The sequence below is a fragment of the Xiphophorus couchianus genome, chromosome 12, assembly GCF_001444195.1.
Source record: "Xiphophorus couchianus chromosome 12, X_couchianus-1.0, whole genome shotgun sequence".
Lineage (NCBI taxonomy): Eukaryota > Metazoa > Chordata > Actinopteri > Cyprinodontiformes > Poeciliidae > Xiphophorus > Xiphophorus couchianus.
The window spans coordinates 16564187-16586716 of record NC_040239.1 but is presented as its reverse complement, the minus strand read 5'-3'; the positions used below and the strand labels follow the sequence as shown (position 1 = coordinate 16586716).

At 37.9% G+C, this 22530-nt stretch overlaps 4 protein-coding genes across 18 annotated transcripts in view; 2 read left to right on the top strand and 2 right to left on the bottom strand.

Annotated features, from left to right (window-relative positions):
- Positions 1-73: 73 nt before the first annotated feature.
- LOC114154705 (deoxycytidine kinase-like) lies at positions 74-3998 on the top strand. 2 transcript variants are annotated; one of them, XM_028034038.1, is made up of 7 exons: positions 74-1031; positions 1672-1781; positions 1870-2069; positions 2285-2432; positions 2522-2637; positions 3295-3394; positions 3564-3998. In XM_028034038.1, exons 1-7 carry the CDS (start codon positions 707-709, stop codon positions 3588-3590), a joined length of 1026 nt encoding a protein of 341 aa, XP_027889839.1. In that variant the 5' UTR covers positions 74-706; the 3' UTR covers positions 3591-3998. The 2 variants fall into 2 exon arrangements, 1 of the variants encoding a protein (XP_027889839.1); XR_003597604.1 differs by lacking the exon at positions 3564-3998 and having other exon boundaries at positions 2285-2440; positions 3295-3312.
- A 1268-nt stretch (positions 3999-5266) lies between these two features.
- On the top strand, positions 5267-6879 carry spaw (southpaw). The gene is made up of 3 exons (XM_028034878.1): positions 5267-5549; positions 5867-6654; positions 6727-6879. Exons 1-3 carry the CDS (start codon positions 5267-5269, stop codon positions 6877-6879), a joined length of 1224 nt encoding a protein of 407 aa, XP_027890679.1.
- A 2558-nt stretch (positions 6880-9437) lies between these two features.
- Positions 9438-13217, bottom strand: LOC114155135 (eukaryotic translation initiation factor 4E-binding protein 1-like). The gene is made up of 3 exons (XM_028034877.1): positions 12759-13217; positions 11055-11246; positions 9438-10001 (listed from the first exon to the last, which is right to left on the bottom strand). The coding sequence occupies exons 1-3, from the start codon at positions 12892-12894 to the stop codon at positions 9970-9972; spliced, it is 360 nt and encodes a 119-aa protein (XP_027890678.1). The 5' UTR covers positions 12895-13217; the 3' UTR covers positions 9438-9969.
- Positions 13218-16088: 2871 nt separating this feature from the next.
- The window catches only part of ank1a (ankyrin 1, erythrocytic a), a 100977-nt gene continuing 94535 nt past the window's right edge, over positions 16089-22530 (bottom strand). For all 14 annotated transcript variants that reach the window (XM_028034504.1, XM_028034505.1, XM_028034497.1 and 11 more), the window contains one exon: positions 16089-20972. Coding sequence is in view for 2 of the 14 variants with exons in the window: in XM_028034505.1 (XP_027890306.1) it covers positions 20919-20972 (54 nt within the window). In the remaining 12 variants the exon portion in view is untranslated. The remainder of the gene's footprint in view (positions 20973-22530) is intronic.

Below are 22530 nucleotides of genomic sequence, written 5' to 3'. Positions count from 1 at the left end.
TTTCAATACTGAAATTGTGTTTTTTTTGTTTTCTTTAGAATGAATATTCACTAATTTGTTTCATAAAATGGATTTAAAATCCTGGTCATTTTCTTTAAACAAAATAAAGTTGTGGTGACATATCAAATTATATACAGTTATATATTATATATATTGTATATGTATATATATATATATATAATTTATGTATATAGCCTAATTTAACTTTACTTCTCCACTTTCTTCCTGACTGGTTTGCTGTGTTAGATGACTGAAGGTAAATTACACTGTTTTTAGAGGTATCACAATAAAGATCAAGAATTCAAATGAATGCAAAATATATGCGAATGCATAAATATATCATTCTCCCTGTGCAACATCACCGCTGACATTTAGTTTTTACACTGACGCATAAAATCAAGAAATACGCATTTAGCGTCTAGGGGCAATAACATATTTGTTGAAGGGCTTTTATTGTGAAAGTAAATTATGTTATGCCGGAAGTGCGTCTAGTTGCTGGTAGCGTTTAGCAACTGGCACATGTTACAAAATTTAACTCAGAATTGTGCTAACGAGGAGAGACTTATGCGAGACTGAAATTTGACTTTTATAATCGAAATAAAGTATATTTTACAAGCGTAGAAAGACGTTTTAATTTGCTCCGATAGTTGATGTTGCATTAGGATGTTTTGGGTAGAGCTAGCTTTCATGAGCTCATCACCTGGTGATGTTTCTGCTGATTAATAAGAGACAGGGAAAGTGTTTGCTATCCATTGCTATGCATTTCCAGATGGCTGCCCTGCACCGACTACTTGTGTTACACCGGGTTTCTGAAATCCAGAAACAGGGTTCAGGTCTGATGCAGCTCAGGAGGTTTGCATTCACACTGTGGAAACCACCAAACAGCTCATTTCTGAGAGGAAGGACAACTATCTGCAGCTATATGGATAAAAATATAGGGGATCCAAGTGTTTCATGCTCTAAAAACTACTCGAGTTCATCTAAGGATGGTGCATCGCGAGTGAAGAGAGTTTCTATCGAGGGAAACGTCGGTAAGATCACTGGATCTTTAAGTTGTGTAACTACAGAGAGTCCGTTGTAATTGAGAAAAACTAGTAGATATAAAATAAGTTATTGTAAAGATCTTTATACAGTGGCATACCTCAGTATGATCTCATAGATCAGACTTTTGCGTGGCAAAAGTCTCCTTCAGAGACAATCATCTGTGAAAGAGCTGCAGGGATACACAACTCAGAATAATCAATTTGTCCTGCACTGCAAACATATGGCCTCTATAAACACCAGTGCTAAAACAAAATCAAGAAAAAGACTGAATCCAAATGTACACCACACTTTTCGGTTTTTATTTGTAAAACAATTTGAAGAACAACTTATGCATCTTCCGTTTTCTATTTCGCAATTATGCGCTACTCTTTTTGGCTATCATAAAACCCCAATACATTTTATTTATAGGTTTGTGGTTGGTTGAGAAAAACTAAAAAGCTCAACATGTATGAATATTTTTGCAAGACATTGTATTTCTGCTTAAAGTGAGTAAACAGAAATGATCATATTATCCTGGTGAAGGAATTATTATGGTTTAATGTGTACAGGTGATGTGAAATTTAAAGAATTGCACATTGGGAAGACTGCATAATATTGCTACTATGTCATGTGCTTTTCTCCTAACAGCTGTTGGAAAGTCAACCTTTGCAAAACTCCTGCAGTCGGTTTCTACGGACTGGGAGGTGGTGCAAGAGCCTGTCGGTAAATGGCAGAACATTGAGATCAAGACCTCAAAGGTGAAATTATTTTTCTCCCATACACCATTTGACCATTTGGTATGCTAAAGAGGAATAAAAGACTAAATTATTCCCATTTATTTACCAGGAAATAGATGCTTCACCCCAAGGAACAGTCAACAACTTGCTGGAGATGATGTACCAGGACCCTCAGCGTTGGTCCTACACATTTCAAACATATTCTTGTGTGAGCCGAATGAGGATACAACTTCAGGCCCCTCCTGCTCATCTCCTCAACGCAAAGGAAAGCCCTGTCCAGGTGTATGAGCGCTCGGTCTACAGTGACAGGTGAAACATTTTATATCAAGACTCACCCATGTCCGTGTCTGTCCTTAAAGCATCAGTCCTTTTAAATAAACCGTGGTTCCCAGAGTTCCCAGACATAAGTACACATTCTGGATTTCAAGTATTGTGTTGATTTATCTTTGGTGAATTCAGAGTGAGATCCACTTATGTAGCTTTATTCTGCCTACTTAAAACTAACCTTAAATCTTCTCTGTCAGATACATCTTTGCTCTGAATATGTTTGAACTGGGCTGCATCAACACCACTGAATGGGCGACGTACCAGGACTGGCACTCCCTGATGGTGGAGCAGTTTGGACACCGGGTGGAGCTGGAGGGCATCATCTACCTCAGAGCCTCACCCAAGGTATGGATGTAAGATCTTTTTTCTTTTCTTCTTATTGCTCTGAATTCAAAACCTTGCAAAGAAATCGCAAGCCACTTTGCTTCTCTCAGATGTGCATGGAGCGTCTCAAGTCACGGGGAAGACCTGAGGAGGAGGGAGTGAAGCTGGACTACTTGGAGACGCTGCATAGGCAGCATGAGAAGTGGCTGGTAGAGAAGAGTACTGAGTAAGAAACACATCATGTGTCTGCAGCAAATAAATAAATACATACATTTGTGGTAAAACAAAATTGCACCTTCATTTTTCTGTGTATTTCACATAGTACAATATGTTAAAAGTAGTCTGGTCTTTACCAAGTTTAAAGATATTTAAAGGGACAGTATTATGGAAAAAAAAATTTTTTTTTGAGCTCTACGTTATGTTGTAATGTTTCTCCCTGGAGTGTTGCTTTGATTTTCTTTCTTGTATGTTTGAGAAATTGTTTAGTCTCCCGGGGCAACCCTCCAGCTGTGCAAAACTCCTGGGTGGATCTAGCTCCTCCTTTGAGGCGCAGCTCCTCTTCAGAGCTGCAGTTTCCAATCTTCTGAGCTCCTGCCTTACAGAGCAGTCTTCCTCTGCCATGGCATCACGGCATTTTCTGTTGTTTCTGATCGTGTAACCAAACTAACTGTGTTGTGATTTAACTAATTTTAGAGCTCTGTAAAAGACAATTGATTTTTATTTTGCTCAAAACACGCTTTCGTCTTACCAAGACTGTAACATAAATTGAGTATTTTAGTTTTTCAGTAGTAATTACTGTAACAGCAGATGGCAGTCTGCATTGTGTGGTATTTGAAGCCTTTAATGTATGTGTCTGACACAGCTTTGCTCTTTTTAACCTTAGGATACACTTTGAGAAGTTGAAAAAGATCCCTGTGTTGCAGCTTGATGCCAGTGTGGCATTTAATAGTGATCCCAAAGTGCAGAATCTGTTTGTTGCAAAGGTAAGTTTTCGACTTTTCTATCTTGTGGCTGCTGTACCTATGTGAGCCACATGGGGTCTCTAATGTGCTTTATCTTATAAATTTGCTAATGTTTATATTGTAATGGAGTTTATGATGTGTACGTGTTTTTAATCCACCGTGATCCTAAATAACTTTTTCACATTTACAGGTGAAGGACTTCTTTAAAACTTTGTGAGAAGATTCACCTGAACAGTCGCTAACGGAGGGCAACAAAAGACATCAAAATGACACAAAAGAGCACTGTACCACTGTTTTTAAAATGCACACAGTTTGTCTTTATATGAATGTTTCACTTCTAGTGATTCTGTTACATTTTTTAAAATTAAAGTTCCAGTTGTTTGTTAGTTCTCACAACACTGTTTTCCAACCAGAATTCTTGAACTGTATAAATACTCATCTGTTAAAATATTTATTTTTTTCCAAACAATAAATGCAGATGAATCCAGCAGTTTTTATACCAAGTAATAATTATAAGCTAACGAATGACTGTGAAAAGTGCCACAAAGTGTTTAGTGGGGATCTGTATGTGTGGATTTCTTATACATTGTTGACTAAATAAAAATGACTTTTTTTTTAATTGCCAGGGGTTTGTTTATTCTTTGTGTTTTTCTGAGCATCTTTACACAATGCCTTGAAAAACTACTCATACCCTTTGAACTTTGGAATGCAAAGAATAATTATTTTTAAATGATGATTTCACTTATTAATGGAAGAAAACAAACGGTGAAAAAGTAAAACGCACTATTAAATTTAAAAGAAGTCATAAACTACATTTTTGGAAATGCTGAGTTCAATTTCACTTTCCACACTCAGACATAACTATTACCAGACCTGCATAAATATGAAAGCATTTCCATGCAATCTTTCTAATAAGGCTGAGCTTAACTAAAATATCTTAAGAAACAACACATCATGCCCTGATATAAAACAATAATCAAGAACAGATGAATAATTTACTTGATTTGTAGATTAAAAAATGTAGCTTTCTTTTGGAAGGAGAATGTTGTCAAATCATTACCCTGATGTCAAGATTTATTTTATCTACGGAGCAGAATGAAGATTAAAAGAACGTCAGCAAGTTCAGCTCTTAATGGTTCATCAAAACCAAGTGAACTTTCTGGAGAGACCCAGTCCCAATTTAACTTTAATCAAAACGCTTTAACTGGTACACTGGAAATGCGACAATTAGTAATTAAAATATGATCCAAGTACATTCACAATAAGACAAAACTAACTTACAAGCAACTTTTTTCAGCAGGAGCTTGTTTTAAGTAAATAATTCCTTAATATTGATTAAAAAGTACTTGTTAAAAGTGAAATAATCTGCCAGTGAAACTAGGACAGCTCAGTGTAACGTCTGAAATCTGCTGTTTGCTCTCAATTTTATTTAGAGGTGTCTGAGTAAAAGGGAGTCAATGTAACACTTTTCAGATTGTTGTTATTAAGCTTAGTTTTTTGTTGATCTATTACATAAAATCGTAACACACAGGTTCTTGGTTGTAAGGTGATTTGGTTTTGAGAGGTTAAAGAGTAATGCAACACGTTTGCAAGTCATTGTAAAAAAGGTGTCAATAATATCAGTGTTTTATTGTTAATATAACCTGTTTTGCATTTAAAAGTTAGTTTGACAGGACAATGACCTTGGCTAAAAGCAGCTACTCTCTGGCCCTCTGATGTGCTCTGATGATCAGAGGAGCCGTTAAGATGCCTGCAGTGGTCAGGGGTCATCAAAGGGCAGCTGTCTGTTATAAAAGGCCAGTCTACAGCTCCATCTGCACTCAACATCATTTGTGCCCTGGAGCAGCTGGAGGAAGGACAGACTGAGGCAGATCTTTGTGAGTTTCGGCTAAAATGGAGAGCAGAGTCCTCGCTGTCTTCTGCACGCTCTCGCTCTGCTTTGGAGCCGTCATCTCGACGCGGACGCGTAGACATCACACACACCTGGAGGCCGGTTCAGCTCACGGAAACATGTCAACTAATCATCGCAGCAGATATCCTTTGTACATGATGCAGCTGTACCGCTCCTTCAGTGCTGCCGACTCCATCGCCTCACTGACTTTCAACACCTTTGCAGCTCCAAGGGACCAGCTGTCAGCTTACAGCTCTGATTCTGTGCTGAGTCTAGTGGCCAAAGGTTGGTAAACTTTTTTTGTTCAAACATTCAGGACTGTTACACCTTGACTGTTAGTTTCTGTGTTATCAGACCCTCCCTTTTTACAGCTCAGCAAGTGTCAAAATGCTTATTGGACTTAAAGGCTGGCTCTGTTTTATGTGGGGCGGTTGTATATTAGCCCTCAGACGGCCTTGTGCAGGGGGGTCCAATACACATCCTGCCCCGTTTCCCCTCTCACTTCAATGTTTTGACATCTGTCCAGCGACCTGGCCTCTCCACGTTCGCTCAGACTTGGAGTGTCACACTTTGATTTCTCTTTCTCCTGGTTTTTCGTGAAGGTTGTCATCAAGTGGGCGACAGATGGATGGTCACCTTTGACATGTCTTCCATCTCCACCAGTGAGCTGGTCCAGCTAGCAGAGCTTCAGATCCGACTCCCAGCGTTCTCTGCCTCTCACCATGCTACTGTGGATTTATATCATTCCCAGAAGCACAGCTGTGACCTGGAGGGCCAGGAGTCAGAGGAGGAGGCTGTCTTCTTGGGGAGCTTTGGTGCAACACCGAGCAGCACAAAGTCTTCCTGGAAAGCATTCAATGTGACAAATCTCTTGAAATACTGGCTTTACCAGGGAGATGCAGTGTTGAGCCGAGAGGGCTCAGGGGTGACTCAGAAAGACGGCGGGAGCGGTTATGGGGATGAAGACATCTTGGGAAGAAGTCAAAGAAAAGTACAATATCCAACCACAAATCGGGTGATGATGGTCATCTTCTCCAAACACAACCTGCCCCAGGATTCCTCTGGAGCTTACAGTCTCATTCACACTGTGGAAAACTCCAAGTATGTGACAGCCAGCAGGGTCAAGAGTGATAGGAAAAGCCGGCGCCGCAAGAGGAACCGATTGGAGGCCCTGCGAGTTACCCATGGGGCTGCACCTACAGTGGCCCTCGCAGCGGAACAGGCTCAGGGGCCTCTGTGTCGCAGGGTGGACATGTGGGTAGACTTTGACCACATTGGCTGGGATGAGTGGATCGTGCATCCGAAGCGCTACAACGCCTATCGCTGTGAGGGAGAGTGTCCCATCCCTCTAGATGAGTCCTTCAACCCCACCAACCACGCCTACATGCAGGTAAGATGATGACTACAGAGTATGGCTCCTTCTGATTGTGCAGTTCATGTGAAATGTTCTGTTAACTTTCAGAGCCTGCTGAGACATCACAACCCAGGAAGAGTGTCCTGCCCTTCCTGTGTGCCGACACGCCTTTCCCCGCTCTCCATGCTGTACTATGAGAACAATGACCTGACCCTGCGGCACCACGAGGATATGATTGTTGAAGAGTGCGGCTGCCACTGAAAGGATTACTGCATAAACCTGAATTGTTGTGTTTTTGTTTGCATGTAACATTAATAATCAAGTATGATAGCATTTCTTGTCATTTCCCTCTACTGAAAGCATTTCTGTGTTGAAATAAATTTCTTATCCTTTCTGGGTAAGATTTTACTATTCTATACATGTCACCAGTATGTAAATTTTAATAATTTGTCTATTTATAGATTGCTGTATATTTTTGTAAATAAAACATAAAAGAATATATTAAAATCTTTTATTTTGACGAATGTGTTGGATTATGTGGCTTATTCTTGATCACATGGTCTTGGAATATATAATATATACAGAACTAAATACAGAACCTTCTAAAAGTATTTAAATGAACATGTGAACAGTGTTATGTGACTCGTAGATAAAAACCAGCACAATCAAGTCACCTAACTGGTTATTAAAGTAAACCTATGTGTGATTTAAGATGAATATCAAACCAGCTGTTCTGTGAAGGTCTCATAGGTCTGTTAGAGAACAAATATGTTGGGGGACAAAGGAACACAGATGAGACAGGAAGTTATGGAGAGGTTTAAAGCAAAGTAAAGTTATAAAACCATTCATAGCTTTGAACATCTCACAGAGACCTGATCAACCCATCGGCTGAAGATGGGCAGAGCATGACAGTGGCACATCTGCAAACCCACAAGGATGTGGTTGTCCACCTGTACCAACATGCTAGGAAAGAACAATGGCATTGATAAGAGAAACAGCCAGAAAGTCAAACATAACTCTGGAGGAGCTGTAGAGATCCACAGATCTCTGATCATGTGGAGAACATCTGGTAAGACAAAAATTGCTGCTCTCAGATGCTCTGCTCAAATTGACAAATCTTGGTTTCTAGATGCACAAAGTTAGTAGAAAACCTGCGGCTGTAACTGCAGTCAAAGGCGGCTCTATCAAGTAGTGAATTGGAGAGTAGAATAAAAATGCACAACACACATAAGTCCAATTTACTGTCCCAATCACTTCTCCTCGACCAGTTAACAGATAATCACCCACATATTCATTACACTTTTTCTTTGCTGACTCCCAACCAGCTAACAGTTTAGTAGGATTACCTCTTTCACCTCAGCAATCCACATCTCAAACACTTTACAGCACACCCATTACAGGTGTCATTAGCTGTCCTCCTTATCCAGGCTTCTTTTGTTGATTGTGAACAACAGGCACATGGGTTAAAACTACAGAAACCTCTCTGGATCAATGGACCAGAAAGAAGGCAGCAGTGCTTGTTTATCCTGGCAATGGGGGATGGAGAGTCAGGAAGCAGAGGTGACACAAACAAACAAAGCCTTGTGGAGGAATGGAGAGACTCAGAACCTGCATGGTGAAGGTACTGTGGCGGCAAACCTGGGAACGACTGGAACTGATCAGCTGAAACTGTTCGATCCATGTTTATCCAAGACGAGACAGAGCTCAAACTTTAGGGGTTATTCTTATTTAACTCATTCCTTCTGGGAATTTCAATGAAAAACAAACCTTGAGAACATGCATTCATGAAGTCAATAAATATTTTAATATTAAAAATGTATTAAAAAAACAACAGCAATTAATTACATGAGCCATATTTATGTCTCATTTGTAATTATTCATAATCTTTCTGTTGGGCTATGACAATGAAATTGCACTGCAATTTCAATTTGTGGCTTAAAGTGTAAAGAAGTTCACAGGGGTGTAAATACTTTTGCAAGGCCCTGCATATGTTGCAGATATTTAGTGCTTTTAATCTGGCAGATGGATGACAATAAGTGAGCAGACTTTCCTGAAACTGATAGTGTAACTGGACTTTAATACCACAAAATGAGTCAAAAGTGACACCTCCCACACTTTAACCCATCCTGAATGCACCATTTTATCCCATCCCTAACACAACAGATTTTTTAAATCTATCATTATACTGTAGATCAAGTGGTTCTCATTTTATAGTACATAAAAAATAGCCGATGTGAAAACCTTTCTCGTTTGTGTTCATGATTTAATCCAATCAAATCCAATAATTTGTTTTTCATTTTTAAGAATGAATGTTAGACACTAAAATATGCTAACAGGTCATAGTAAAAAAGTAAATATAATCGTCTTAAACACCAACTTGTTTATCCAGTTGAATTTACAATATGTGTTTGAGCACGTGGATTTCATCCAGGATTTAGAAGCTTTCATATTAAGGAGATTGTTTAGAGATCTGTGCAAAATGAATCCAACAGGCATCACCTTGAAGTGAAATGTTGAGTGGAAGGTGGGAGTTTCTGCTATGTACACTTGTATATTGACCTCTCTTTATTCAGCCCACTGGCTGAGGTTATCAGCCCCCAGCGGCTCCTTGGAGGAATTCCTCTGAAACCATTCGCATTGAACCGGCGGCACAGGAGGTTCAGGAGCCAGCAAGTTATCCCAGTGAAATGTATATTGGCTGCACACGTACTCTGATATCTAGTATAAAGACTCATACATGTTTATCAGGCAAACATCTGCTTTTCATAGATGTTAACAAAAAAAAACTCTGTGTTTAATGAAAAATTACTACAAAGAAAACAGGTTAATCGTCATTCCTTTATTCAAACCACAAACAGTGTGAAAATTGTTTTGTGACATCAAAAAAAAAAAAAAGACAGTTTTACATTCTTTATGTAACACTTGAGGTGGACAGCATTTGTAGTATCTGAAGGCAGTATCTGAAGACAGCTGGCAGGATTATGGAACCACACTGAGCGACAAGCGCTTCTGGAATGAATGTATATTCAGAGGATTAGCTCTGTATCTCCTTCAAGTGCTCAGGTTACCCATCGATGAGGCTTTGCTGTTGTTAGGTACTTTTCAGTGGTGATTTTTAACTCACAAGCCACTACAGGAAGGCACACTTTCATGTTAAAAAAAAAAAACTAAAATAAAAGGAAAAATGGTCTGAGCTTTGAAGCAAACAGAAAACAGCGTTGTTCTGCACAAAAGAACCAAAAGAGAGTGAAACTGATGGATGCTGAAACAACATGATGATGAAGCCAGACTGAAATCACCAGGTGCTCCTGGTCATCTCTTTGTCACAATGTAATCGTCGCAAAGCTCTGCCTAGATGTCCATTTCAAACTGTGCGTCTTCACCTACAAAACACAGAACAACAAATGTTACTCACGGAAAAAAACACACAAATCCCCATAACAATTTTCACACCCAAATAAAAATTATTTTAAAATAAATATTGATGATTATTTCCACTTTTAGACCTGTTTGATTAGTATCATGCATGTTCAGCCCCTTCTATGTCACTCCACAGCATTTGAAGCATGTAAGCCCAGGACTTTCCATTTCTTGATTCTCAGTCAGTCTTTGGTGGATTTACTGGTATGTTTTTGGTCAATAATGTGATGCAGCGTCCAGTTCTGTTTAAGCTTTTACATTTTCTACGAGCTGTTACATGGCAAAATTCATGGAGTCTATAGTGGTGAATCATCAGGTCCTGCTGCAGAAAACCATCGGAAAAAGATGATACTTCTACATCTATGCTTTCCTGGAATATTGTACTGGATTTCTATAAATATATTTAATCAGGAGCAAGACATTAAACAATGTTTCATTTAAAAGAAACTGTTGTCTTGTCTACAGGTCATCTACTCAGACACTAAGCCTAGTCCATGGCTAGGCTTTTAAAAGTCGAAATTCAAAAGGAATAATACATAGAAACATATTTAAAACTAACCAAAAAAATAATACTTTAATGCATAAAAAGTGCTGAGCAGTGGAGGTTTTAGTATTCACATATGTGCCTCTCTTTAAGCCATTCTTTCACATAAGATGTAAAAGTTCAAACACTTGGTTGATTGGGTCAAAATCTGAATGGCTTTTATTTTCTCTGCAACCAGTATGCCAGCCATGAGTGGTGGCCCGGGCTACTGGTATTTATCATTTTCCAAAAATAATGGAATCTCTTGAATTTGTCCAAACTGCTAACCATATGTCAAACTAACATATAATTGCATGTTATTGTGCCAAAGTTGGAAAAAACCTGGCAAAGAGAATATTACCAAACACTAGTGGTTAAGGCTAATGCTGTAAAAAAAGAGAACAGCAACCATGAGCTCAATGCATCTTATCAAACTGTAGCATCCAGAGACATTTTACTCATCATGTAATGTTTATCTGAGGTGTGAACATACCAGCATTGCTCGTTTCAGGAGCAGAAATGGAGTTGTTGTTCTCAACTTCCCCATTGACAGTCTTCTCATTGGGCCCTTTGGATGGCGGACTAGTGACCCCTGGAATGGGGGGCAACCCTCGAGGAGGGGTCCTGGTCAGCGGAGAGCTGCGGCACTCTAGCAGGAACTTTCGGTCATAGATGATCCTGGTTCCTGTCCAAATGAAAAGGAGAAGCATTACAAAAACATTAAACACAAGAAAAAAAAAGACACCCTGTGTGCATTTGCTAACTAACTCTGTGATCCATGATTTGAAAGAAAGAAACAACCAATTAAAGATCAAACGTCAGCTGCCAATATAATAGTTATTCAGAATAAGTCAAACAGACCAAAGCATATGTCTGAGACATTTTTCTTTCTTGACTAACAGTCTCTCCTAAAGCAAAGATATGTTGAAAATTTGTCAATCTATTGGGGATTTGTTATCTTTTTACAAGTAGCAAGTGAAGTGTGTATTGCAACTAACAACTTACTCTAATAATCACTAGTGTATAAAGTATATTTAAAAAACCCAACAACTTTAGATTAAACAGTAATGTTTCAAAAAAATTTCCAGACAAGTTTGTAATTTTTTAGTAGATTTTTAAGCCAAATGTACAGCCAAATACAAATTTTGACTGTATGTACATAGTTTATACTGTAAACCATAAAAAATAGGGAAGGACAGATGATTTAACAGAAGTGAAAGGGAATAAAACAGTTGAGAAACAGTGAAACATGCACACACACAAACCTAATGATTGACTCTTAATATGAGTCATAGTCACCAGGATGTCAACAAGATATTCATTTCGTAAAATCAGAAATCGGAGTAAAAAAAAAGAAAAAAAGAACATCCTTTAAAGTTAGACTGTCTTGGATGTTATGTTACATACGGTATGAGTAAAATACAGAAAATATTCTCAGTTTATGTGACATACTTGTATACTTAGCTAAAAGTGTTGTATCATGTGAAGGCAGTTTTTATAAACTTGAAAAGAAAATGTTTCTTTTCACCAGGATTAAGTAATCTGGATTATACTAAATGAAGGTTATATATTGCAGGTACATATAAGCTTTTAATCGGCCCCCAAACTCCCCACTTCAAAAATGCTATCTAAAGCTGAACTTGGACCTCTGCTAAAAAAAAAAGTACTGCAACACATTGAATGAAAACCACAGAGACGACAGCGCCCTCTACAGATCACCTGTAATGCGCGCACACACACACACACACACACACACACACATATATATATATATAGTGCATATCTATGGTGACAGAAGCTGCAGGGAGTCTGGCCATGTGATTCAGAGAGCAGAGGTTAAATCCTAAAAAAAAACTGCAGCTATTGATCAAGATCGTAGATAAAATGAAAAATTAAACTTTCAACACATCCAACTTAAAGGAAAAGCTTTGTCTGGAGCATATCACCTTCACTGAAAGGATAACAACAATAAAGTATTTCAGAAAGACTTTCTTCTTCTTTGCGTTTGTTGCTAGCGTTAGCAGCTAGCTGCAGCAGAGCCACCAGCTGACTGCAGCAGCCCTCGAGGAGTTAGCATGAACACAACGCAACCAAGCTGCTCTTTAAAGGTGTTGCTATGTGGCTGCACGCACAGGAATAGACCTTCAGTCGTATTTATATGTATAAATATTATGTGTGCAGGCAGTGCGGTCCGTACCTCCAGGAGTGGTGCTAAACAGGGTTCCTCCCGGGGTGGTGGAGTAGTCGTGGGGCATGTGGTCCGCGTTGTTGATGATCACCCTCCTGGTCGACGGGATGGTCTTGGCAGTTGTCTTCTGGCAGTCGGTGGACATTTTCCTTCAACTGTAATGAACTTAAACTAGCTAACTGAGTGACATGAACCAGCGAAGACGTCTAGCCAGGGAACAAAAGCCAGGGAGAGTGACAGAAGCTGCTTTGGCTCAACAGAATGGCTCCTTTCTGCTAAATAAAAATAAATATCTACTTTTCATTAGTGCAAATCAAGAATACCGTCTGAGTTCTTCATATCACCACCGTCTCACACACACTGAAAGTGTCGAGGATCTTTGTTACAAGGCCCTCAGGACACTTTGCTTCCACATGCACACAAAACAACACACAGACAGCCAGACAGGCAGACAGGCTGCAGGGGAAGTACTGCTAAGAAAAATAAGCAGAATTGAGCCACTGCGCCCTCTACTGGCAGATTGTGCACGAATCTTACAAAATCGCTGCAGAGAGTTGCATTCTGTCTACCAACTCCGTTCAAATACACACACGCAAACACACCGTCTTTTTTTGTGGGATTCTGTGAAAACTTGTAAATATAACTGATGGTAAATTGTTTGGGTTCGGCTTGAAATTAGTTTTTTGTTAGAGGAACTCAAAATACAAAATAATGAATATATAAAATGGGATATTAAAAAAAATTACATAAGTTTTAGATTTCACCAGATAAGTTATTGCATTAAAATCTCAAAATGTTTTTCAATCTTATGCTAAGAAATATTGATCCTAAAATACTGACCCTTTGGTGTTCTGTTGACACAACCGTGGACGTTTCTGCAAATAAGATATTTTATTAGCGAGCTGATCAAACATGTAAAAGAAATCTCCAAAAATTACAAACTAATTTTTGATATTTTTCCTTTCCAGTATAAGATTGAAAGCAGGAAATACAAAAAAGAGCGTCCTTTGTAAGGTCTTGCATGACATAATAGTATTTTAACAACAGTACATGCAAAGTGTTAAACTTTTAGACTGAAAGACTCAGTGAAATCTGCAAGAGTCATGTTATTAGTAAAACACGACCATGCATGTTGCCTGGCTAAAAGTAATTAAAAACAAATAACACTCGTTGCTATGTCTCAAAAGTTATATTTTTCCAAAATTATACTTTAATTCTTGAAGAAAACCTTCTAATATTCAAAATGCACAGGGATAATTTCTTCAGCACATCCTACTTTAGCGTACATCAACTTTCTTAACCACTGATTAACCATCTTGGCTCTTTTATCCAAATATGCTGAACAGTAACGAAAATGATTAAAAACAAAGGACTACAGGGCAAAATTTCATTTCTGTCTATCTGCCTTTCACTCTGAGAGCTTACATCAAGACTCGTCAGACCACATCAAATTTGATCCGCAATTAATTAAAATATTTACTTTTATTAATCAAAGTAAAGATATATTTTCTTAATTCTTCACTATGTATTCCCAACATTTTAAATTGTCATTGTGGAAACGTGTAAAGTTTGGAAACTTTAAGACTTTTAGCATTGAACATTTTTGGTGAATTGTGCTGCAGTTTTTAACCAAAAGTCTCAAAGGAGTTTATATTGAGGCTACATGGATGCAGAGCAGAAAGAAAGAAGGAGGAAGTTCAAAACATTTCTTAAAGTCATCTTATTGGGTACTGATAATATTCCTTACTCCACCCTTCTCCCTGGCTGTGTAAGGATATCACCAGACAAAGATTTAAAGGGGTGTAGCAAAAGCAAATGAGCTGGAATATCAGTGCTACCCAACAACTGATGGTTCATATCTAAAACATGTTAATGTGGGATATTCTCTTCTGATTGGATATTTAGCTGTCAAGGCATTGAGACTGCCTACAGCACATATGTCAGAGTCAAGGCCCGCGGGCCACATCCGGCCCGCGAGAAGGTTTTTTACGGCCCCTGGAATGATCTTGATTTATTATTAGAACCGGCCCGCAGACCGCAGTAAGCCGGCACCCCGTCTGAAAAAAAAATACCTTCCTTATTTGAACTGTAAGTAGTTCTTTAAATGTTCTGTGAGATGATGTACTTACCCATGTATCCATAACAACCGGAACTTTCAATATCCACCAAGTTATTGCCGAAATATACCATCTATTAAAGGAGTGCCCCCCGGATTAATTACACACTCTGCAGCTGCAGCTGCGAAGTTACAGTATTAACCCGATACTTGCTGGAAAGTGCAACGTCTCCCCTTTCAGAAACCGTTGGAACTTTTCCACTTAGCGCTACGTGTGGCGGAATTACGGTACTGCAAATTTAGATGTGTCGCCGGCGACACGTGTAGCTGCGCATCCAGGCTGCTCAAACGTTGTCTATGTTTGGCAGCACATACCTGTGTGAACAACTGTTTTCTTTGATGAACCTGAACAAAACATCACACAGAAGTCGACTTACTGCTGAACACCTTCACTCAATTCTGAGGATTTCCTCAGCTCAGAGCCTTACCCCGAACATTGATGAACTTGTGGAAAAGATGGGACACCACCAAGTATCACCCTCAACCTCAAACAAGTGAACATTACTGTGCAATCACATATTTAGAGTTTTTACTCAGTTCAAGTTTAAAAGTTAAAGTTTAATATTTGTTTTCACTGCATGTTACTTCTCCTTGATGAAAGTGCTGTTTTTGATTAATAGATTTTTGCACTTTATTTTATTGTATTTCAATCCAATTATATTTTAAAAATATTTCAGTTGTGTCTGTTGAAAATTAAAGGTTACTGACAGAGCCATAAGAAAATGTTGCTTTATTTATCTGATCATATTGGAATATATTTGTTAGGTTTTCAGTAGGTTCAATTAGGTTCACTAGACTATATGCGTCATTTAAAAAAATTTCAATGAACATTCGATCAGTCCGGCCCTCGGCTTGTAGCTAAATTTTTTATTTGGCCCTCCGTCCATTTGACTTTGACACCCCTGGCCTACAGCATCACCATCCACAATAATCTTCGAAGATACTTGAATGAAATAAGTTACAACCCTATTTAATTTCCCTTTTGGATAGTTAAAATATTTTTTAATTTGTACTTCATACCTATTTCAGTGATTCATATGGCAGGCAGTCATTTTGCAATCAGAAAGCTGTGTATTCAATTCCCTCTCCATCCCCTCTCAAGTCAACACGCTCCTGGACAAGGCACTTAATCTCAAGTTACTTACTGATCTGCGTATTGGTGTGAGCATGTTTGTGAGCTGTGAATTAGAGGCTGTCACAAAAGTATACACACTATACGCAAACACATTTCATTTCTTTATTAATTTTGTAAATGTTGAGCTGGTGTACAGAGTAAATTGTCAATAGATGCCCTCAGATTTTGATTAGATTAAAAGGTTTTCACATGTATATTTTAAATCCATGTTTGACTCTCCATGACAATAAAAAACAAAAACAAAACAAAACAAGTTAAAACACCCATAATATCCCCATTTATCCCCAGGTTGCAGGCAATACCCAGAACTCAACAGTCTCTTGGTAGCTACAGCTGTATGATGCTAAAAGTACATCCATAACATAATAGAAATCCCAGTTGACAAGTAAGGGTGCATAGCATTCTAAGTAAATATATATATTTATATGTTTCATATATATATATATATATATATAGCTTTTTTATGTTAAAAACATTTTGTGCATGTGCGCAGTTGCATTCCTTAGTATCGAGTAATATGCTATTGCGTTAATAATGTCTTCAATCCATTCTAAAGGAATATACATGTGTTCTCTAGTTTTTGCAGGAGTTAATATTTTTGCATGAACTTGGTGCATGGCATCGTTTTTGGCAGTCCCTCGGTGCAGGGCTTTCCAGGTTTTCACCTCGCTGTTTTTAAGCACAGCGCCTCCTGCTGGCACCTGCTCGGACACCTTTCTGACCACATTCAGTCCGTCACCATGTGGAAGCCTCAGATTTGGCTCAGTCTCATATTTGGTAAGAGGGAAACAAACAAAAAACAAAAACAAAGCAATAGAGGGAGGACTGTGTTGAGGAAAAATGCTTGTCATCTTGAAGCCACTTAATTCCTCAAGAAATTCCATCTTTTTTGAGATTGCTCCCCCTTGGTGTGTTTTCCCCAATAATCAGATCCCTGTAACACTAACCTTGACATCAGCAGAGGAGTCATAAAATCAGTCAGCTTGTAAAAACAACCTAAACATGTAGGAAGGATGAAATATCCCTTTAGAAAAGATTAAATAAATAAATAGCCTTAAAAAGTTAAAAAATCGGCTTCTAGCCTCCATATACAGTAAAATAAATCCTGAAAAAACTGATGTGAGCTTATGAATTTGTTATATTTGCTCAAAACCACATATATTATTTTGCTATTTTTGTTTCCATCTACTCTGTTCAGTAGCTGCCAGGTCTTACACTGCAGCACAATAGAAAGTCAGAAGTGTCACATTCAATACATGAATAATTTGTTAAATATTTATATATGTGGTCATTTAAAAATATATAATTTTTTATAAAAACTTAATTTATTAAAATAAATTAAAATATTTGCTAATTTTATGAAACACTAGATTGCATAATAATCCAAATTAATAATAAAAAAATAATACTTCATTGTCCTTATATTATTGCAACATAAGTTGCTACGATCTACTTCCACAGTTGTAATGTCAATTATTTACATAAAAATATCACAATAAATAAGAGCTACTTCAGTCTTGAATGGAAAAAAAACACATAATAAATAAAAATTTTGATTTATTATTTTAATAGTTAGTTATTTATGTATAATATGTATGATGTTGCTATAATATTTAGCTTATTTATTGTATTTTTTTAAATTGTCACATATATAAATTTCAACAAAAGAAAAGTATTGTATGTATTGTGGCACATCAGCCTTTGAGACCAGAAAAAATGGTAAAAAGATATTAGCAAGTCATCAAAAACTTAAAATAAAAAAAATATATATCTGAAAGAATAATGATTTGACATTTCCAAAAAGAAACATAATGGGAAATTATTCTTGCATATATAATATCAAGTCATCTATATACTTAAATTTAGCTCATTTCAGGATTCATTTAATTGATATATTAATCAAAGCATTTTAAATACTCTGCAGTGTAACCAAAAAAACATGTGTTACGTTGTATGGTGCAAATTGTATGCTGTGACAGACCGGGAACTACTTTTAGTTCAATAAATATTCAATAGATAATCTTACTTTCATAAGTACTAAATAAGGTAATAAAATATAAATATCATCTAACAAAGAGATAATTGCAAATACTAGTCAAGGCTTTCCTGTTTAAAAACCGTCTTTCATGTATGTTTGTGATGAAGTGAGGAGGAAGTCAAATGTGTGATGAGCAGATACTGAGTATTAAACATCAGAGTGAACACCCTAATATCTACTGAAATACAGAGCCAACACATAACAGGACTCACAGTAATACCACCACTTTACATTCATCGTTTCTGGCTGTGGAGCCTACTAAACATTTACAGATGGATGCTTATTGCGACATTTCTGTGGTTTACATATTTTTGTCTGATAAAGAGTTCAGAGGGGAACATGACATCGGAATAAAATGCATGTCTAGATAGTTTGCATCATGTGAGATGGCACACACATATTGAGGTAAATCAACTTTTAAAACTGATCAGAAAGTTTATGTATATAGTCTCTGACTATTTGCAGTATCACACCCTAACTATAAATGTCCCTTTATCTGGGACAGAAGAGAAACGCATGCAAACTTATAAGGTGCATATGAATGTCTTTAAGATTTAAAACTGCTTGAACACACCTACATTCTAAAATGAACAACAAAATCAAACTTTGGGCACATTGCAGATGAGATTCATGCAGTGACGGTTTTTGACATGGCTCACCACCCAGGGCGTCATTCCATCAGGAAAGGCATGAGCATGCCCAGTGATTGAGGAGTGTAAAACAGTGTAAAACTGTAACAAAAAAACATCTATGCAATGTTGGATGGTAAAGATGCTGAACTTGGTATCTGAGTTGTAGACTGCTAGAAATATCTCACTCTTTTTTTAACAGTTTGGACAACATTTTCTCTGTTTATTCAAAATTTGAAAAAGGAAACAGAGACTGTTGAACCTGAACTGGATTATTCTGCTCTGAGCAGGTCGGTGCCACTTCTTTAAAACACAGTTTGAGATTCATGAAACTTTCAATCTTTATGTGCAACATAAAAAAGTTAAATTATAATACTTTAATCTTTTAGAATCAGTACCTTCACAGATTAACACAAGCTAGAAAGTATACAGATGGATTAAGCATGAGTTGTTCTACAGTGATTTGTGCATATTTTCCTCTATTTTGTGCCATTTGCGCAAAAACCGCCACTGGATTTATGATATGAAATCATACCAACATAAATAATGTTTTTGTGAATCAAAATACGCAAAGGTGGAATCCTAAATTACTGACATCATTTCTGAAAAAAGAGAAGACTCTAAAACTGTGATAAGGTTTAGGAAGACCTTGACCTTTGATCCTTAAATTTCCATTCTTTTCTCACACTCTCACACATAAATATGCTTTTTTACTTTTTTGTTAGTTAGCAATTATTGCTCCTTTTGAATATTACATAAATAAACGTCGAAGAAAGTGAATTATTACAACGTAAGATGAATTGAAAGGAGACGAGGGGGAGCCAGGCTCACAGTTACAGGTCAGTGTTACAGTTTCTCATCACAGTGATCGGTGACTGACTGCCTTTGCTACGCTCCAAGTAGCCATCCAAAGGACAAACATAAGAGCTCAACACGATCTCGGCCCGTGGTGCGACGCTCCCCTGCCTGCCCAGTCAGATCAATGCTACATTACCAGTGTTTCAGCTACCTCATCGAGTGACATCTTCTAGTGGAGGACAGGTGATCAGTATGTGCATCGTATGTGTGTGTGTGTGTGGTGGGGTCAAATGCTGCAGGATTTACTGGACAGCTGTGAGCGGAAGGTGGGATCCTGTCCTCTATCGGGGAAGGAGGACAGGACTGCTACATGTGCTCTGATAGGGTGACCGCAGAGGTGAGATATATTATAACAAAACAGTGTGGACGAAACCAAAGCAAAAGAAGAGAGATGGAAGAGAAGTTTAGTCTCCTCATAATCGTTCATCTAAACTGTTTCCTTCTACACAAAGAGAAGGTATTAAAACTGCCTCCTAAAGATGAAAAAAGACCCACAGTACAGCAACTGATGGAGGAGAAGTCCGTCTCTCTGCAGTCTAAATGATGACAGCAAGTGAAAGGTGCAGAAAAATGAGCATAAACTAAATTAAAACAGGCAGAGCGACATAACGTTTGCATGTTCTTGTACCCACAAAGACCTCAGGATATATAGACTAATATTATATAGGTTTTGACAGAACAGATCTAACAAGAAAACCAGGGAGGAATCTCTTATGTACATGGAAGCGGCATCAGTGGCATCGCATAGAGATCTTAGAGAACATAAACACACACGTAACACACTGTCACGTAGAGCTTTTGAGTGCATACAATATTATGTACAACACTGATATTCTTGGGTGGTTGGAGGAGCTTTACTGTGCTCGGAGCACTGAGAGGGGATTAAAACGGATCTGTGTGTTGAGGAAGAGAGGAATTTGAGTTTGTAGTCTCTGTTTTTCTCTGACTGTTAAACAGTTAATTTCCTGGTTAATTTAGAAATCAGACCAGTGATTGAATGAACATTGCATGCCTGTCCCATCCCACCCCCTTTACCCGCCCCTGTGTTTCCCTCTGTATTTGTAGTTAAAGACAGGCCATGCGGCAGCAATCACTCATGCTGATACAGATAACAGGAAGCACATGTCGGTTGCGTTTCTTTCTTTTTTTGCCTGTGTTTGATTTTGTTTTATATGAAATCATGCTTCTAGCCTAGTAGGATTTGTTTTTTTTTCTTTATAACCAGAGTTTCTTAAAAATAAAGAGGTAATAAAAACTATAAGTTAGATCTTTATCCTTTTCTTCTGAAACGTGCTGAAAGTCGGCAACGCCGCTGTCGTTGTGTTGGAGGGGGATTTCATTTTCATTTGTCGGCCAGGCCCCGTGTGGTCATCTGCCTGACAGCTGCTGCTGGTCATGTGTCCATGTAGGATTGTTTCGGTGAAGGGGTTGAATCTTGTGGAGAACTCTGTGGATAGAGAGGAAATCAATGATGCTGCAATAAGCTACAAATGTTTTAATAGGGTACAGGTGCATCTCAGTCAAGTAGAATGTAAATCTATCTCAATAATACTTTAATTCATAAACTCATGTAACATTTATTTTACAGAAGGCTATTTTACAGAAGGCTTCATTTAAATTGTTTGGCTCTGTTAATGTTGGTGACTATTGCTCAGACTTAATGGTAACTCAAAAATGAGTTTTATCAGAATTTCACATAGGGCCATTAATTGTTTTTAATAGTAAAATGTTATTCTTTGAACATAATATGACATCACACAATCATGGAGAAGACGGCTGACATAACAGTCGTCCATTAGACAGCCAGTGACACCCGCCGGTCAGCACAAAAGGATGTTGGTAAAGAAGATGGCTGTTCAGAGAGTGGTATATTTAAGCATGGAAAGTTGAGTGGAAGGACAGTGTTGGACAAGCAATGAGAGATACTCACAGCTTCGAGAGTCAACCTAGAAGAGGAGCTCTTATACTCTTTGTCTTATGACACTCCTGAACGAAAAAAAAACAAAACAAAAAACACCAGACATTTCTTGGGCTAAAGAGTAAAGAAGGAAAAGATGTTGCTCAATGTTGAGACAGTGAGCTCAATTTGTGTCAGTGGCAGTTAGCAGTAGCACTTGTGGCAGTGTTAGCTGCCACAGCTGCTGGAAGCTACCACTAGGACCCCACTAAGAGGCCAAAGAGCAGCCAAAGCTGCTGCTGCTGCTTTGGGGAATTTCCGGTTATTTTGCTTGTTAGTTAATAATTATCTTTCAAATGGTGATATTATTGGTTATTAAAATGTGTTAAACCAGTCATATTTTGACTACATTTACTTGATGGAAAGTGGCATTTCCATTAAGTAATATGTGCTGTGGCAGCTGCCACTAGGATGCTACGGCTGCCATGGTCGGTGGCAAATGCCAAAGAATAAGTGGCGGCTGTATATGTGTATGTATTCTTATTTTGTTTTTTGTTTGTATTGATTTGTTCTGAACTTGCTCATATTCTTATTCAATTCATATTCAGTAATTAATCTGCCCTTGCTGCCACCAAAATCATGGCAGATGCCTCAGAATCAATGGTAGCTGCCCCACTTTTTGGTGGCAAACGTACCAACTGTAGGTTCAGTAGGTTTACATTTCAGGAAAAAAAAAAAATAAATAATAACATATGTGTCTATTTGTGTAACAACTGTATGCACTGTTCTCATTTCATACTGAATTAGTGAACTAAATAAACTTCCTTATGACACTAATTTATTGAGGTGCACCTGTACAAAAGAGACTGCATGCAAAAAGAAACATTTCAAAGCAAACATGACAATTCTGTGCAAGAGATTTAAAAGTGCCATATACCTTGAGTTTGGTAAAATGCTCACAATTTCCCTTATGTACAAACCACAATCTTTATCTTAATTCCAACACCCCCCACAATACTGCTGCTGTGGCATTTAACCAAAAATGGTTGGCAAAAGCAGGTTAACATGCAAGAGTGAGGCACTTGAAACATCAGTAGTCTCAGGAATG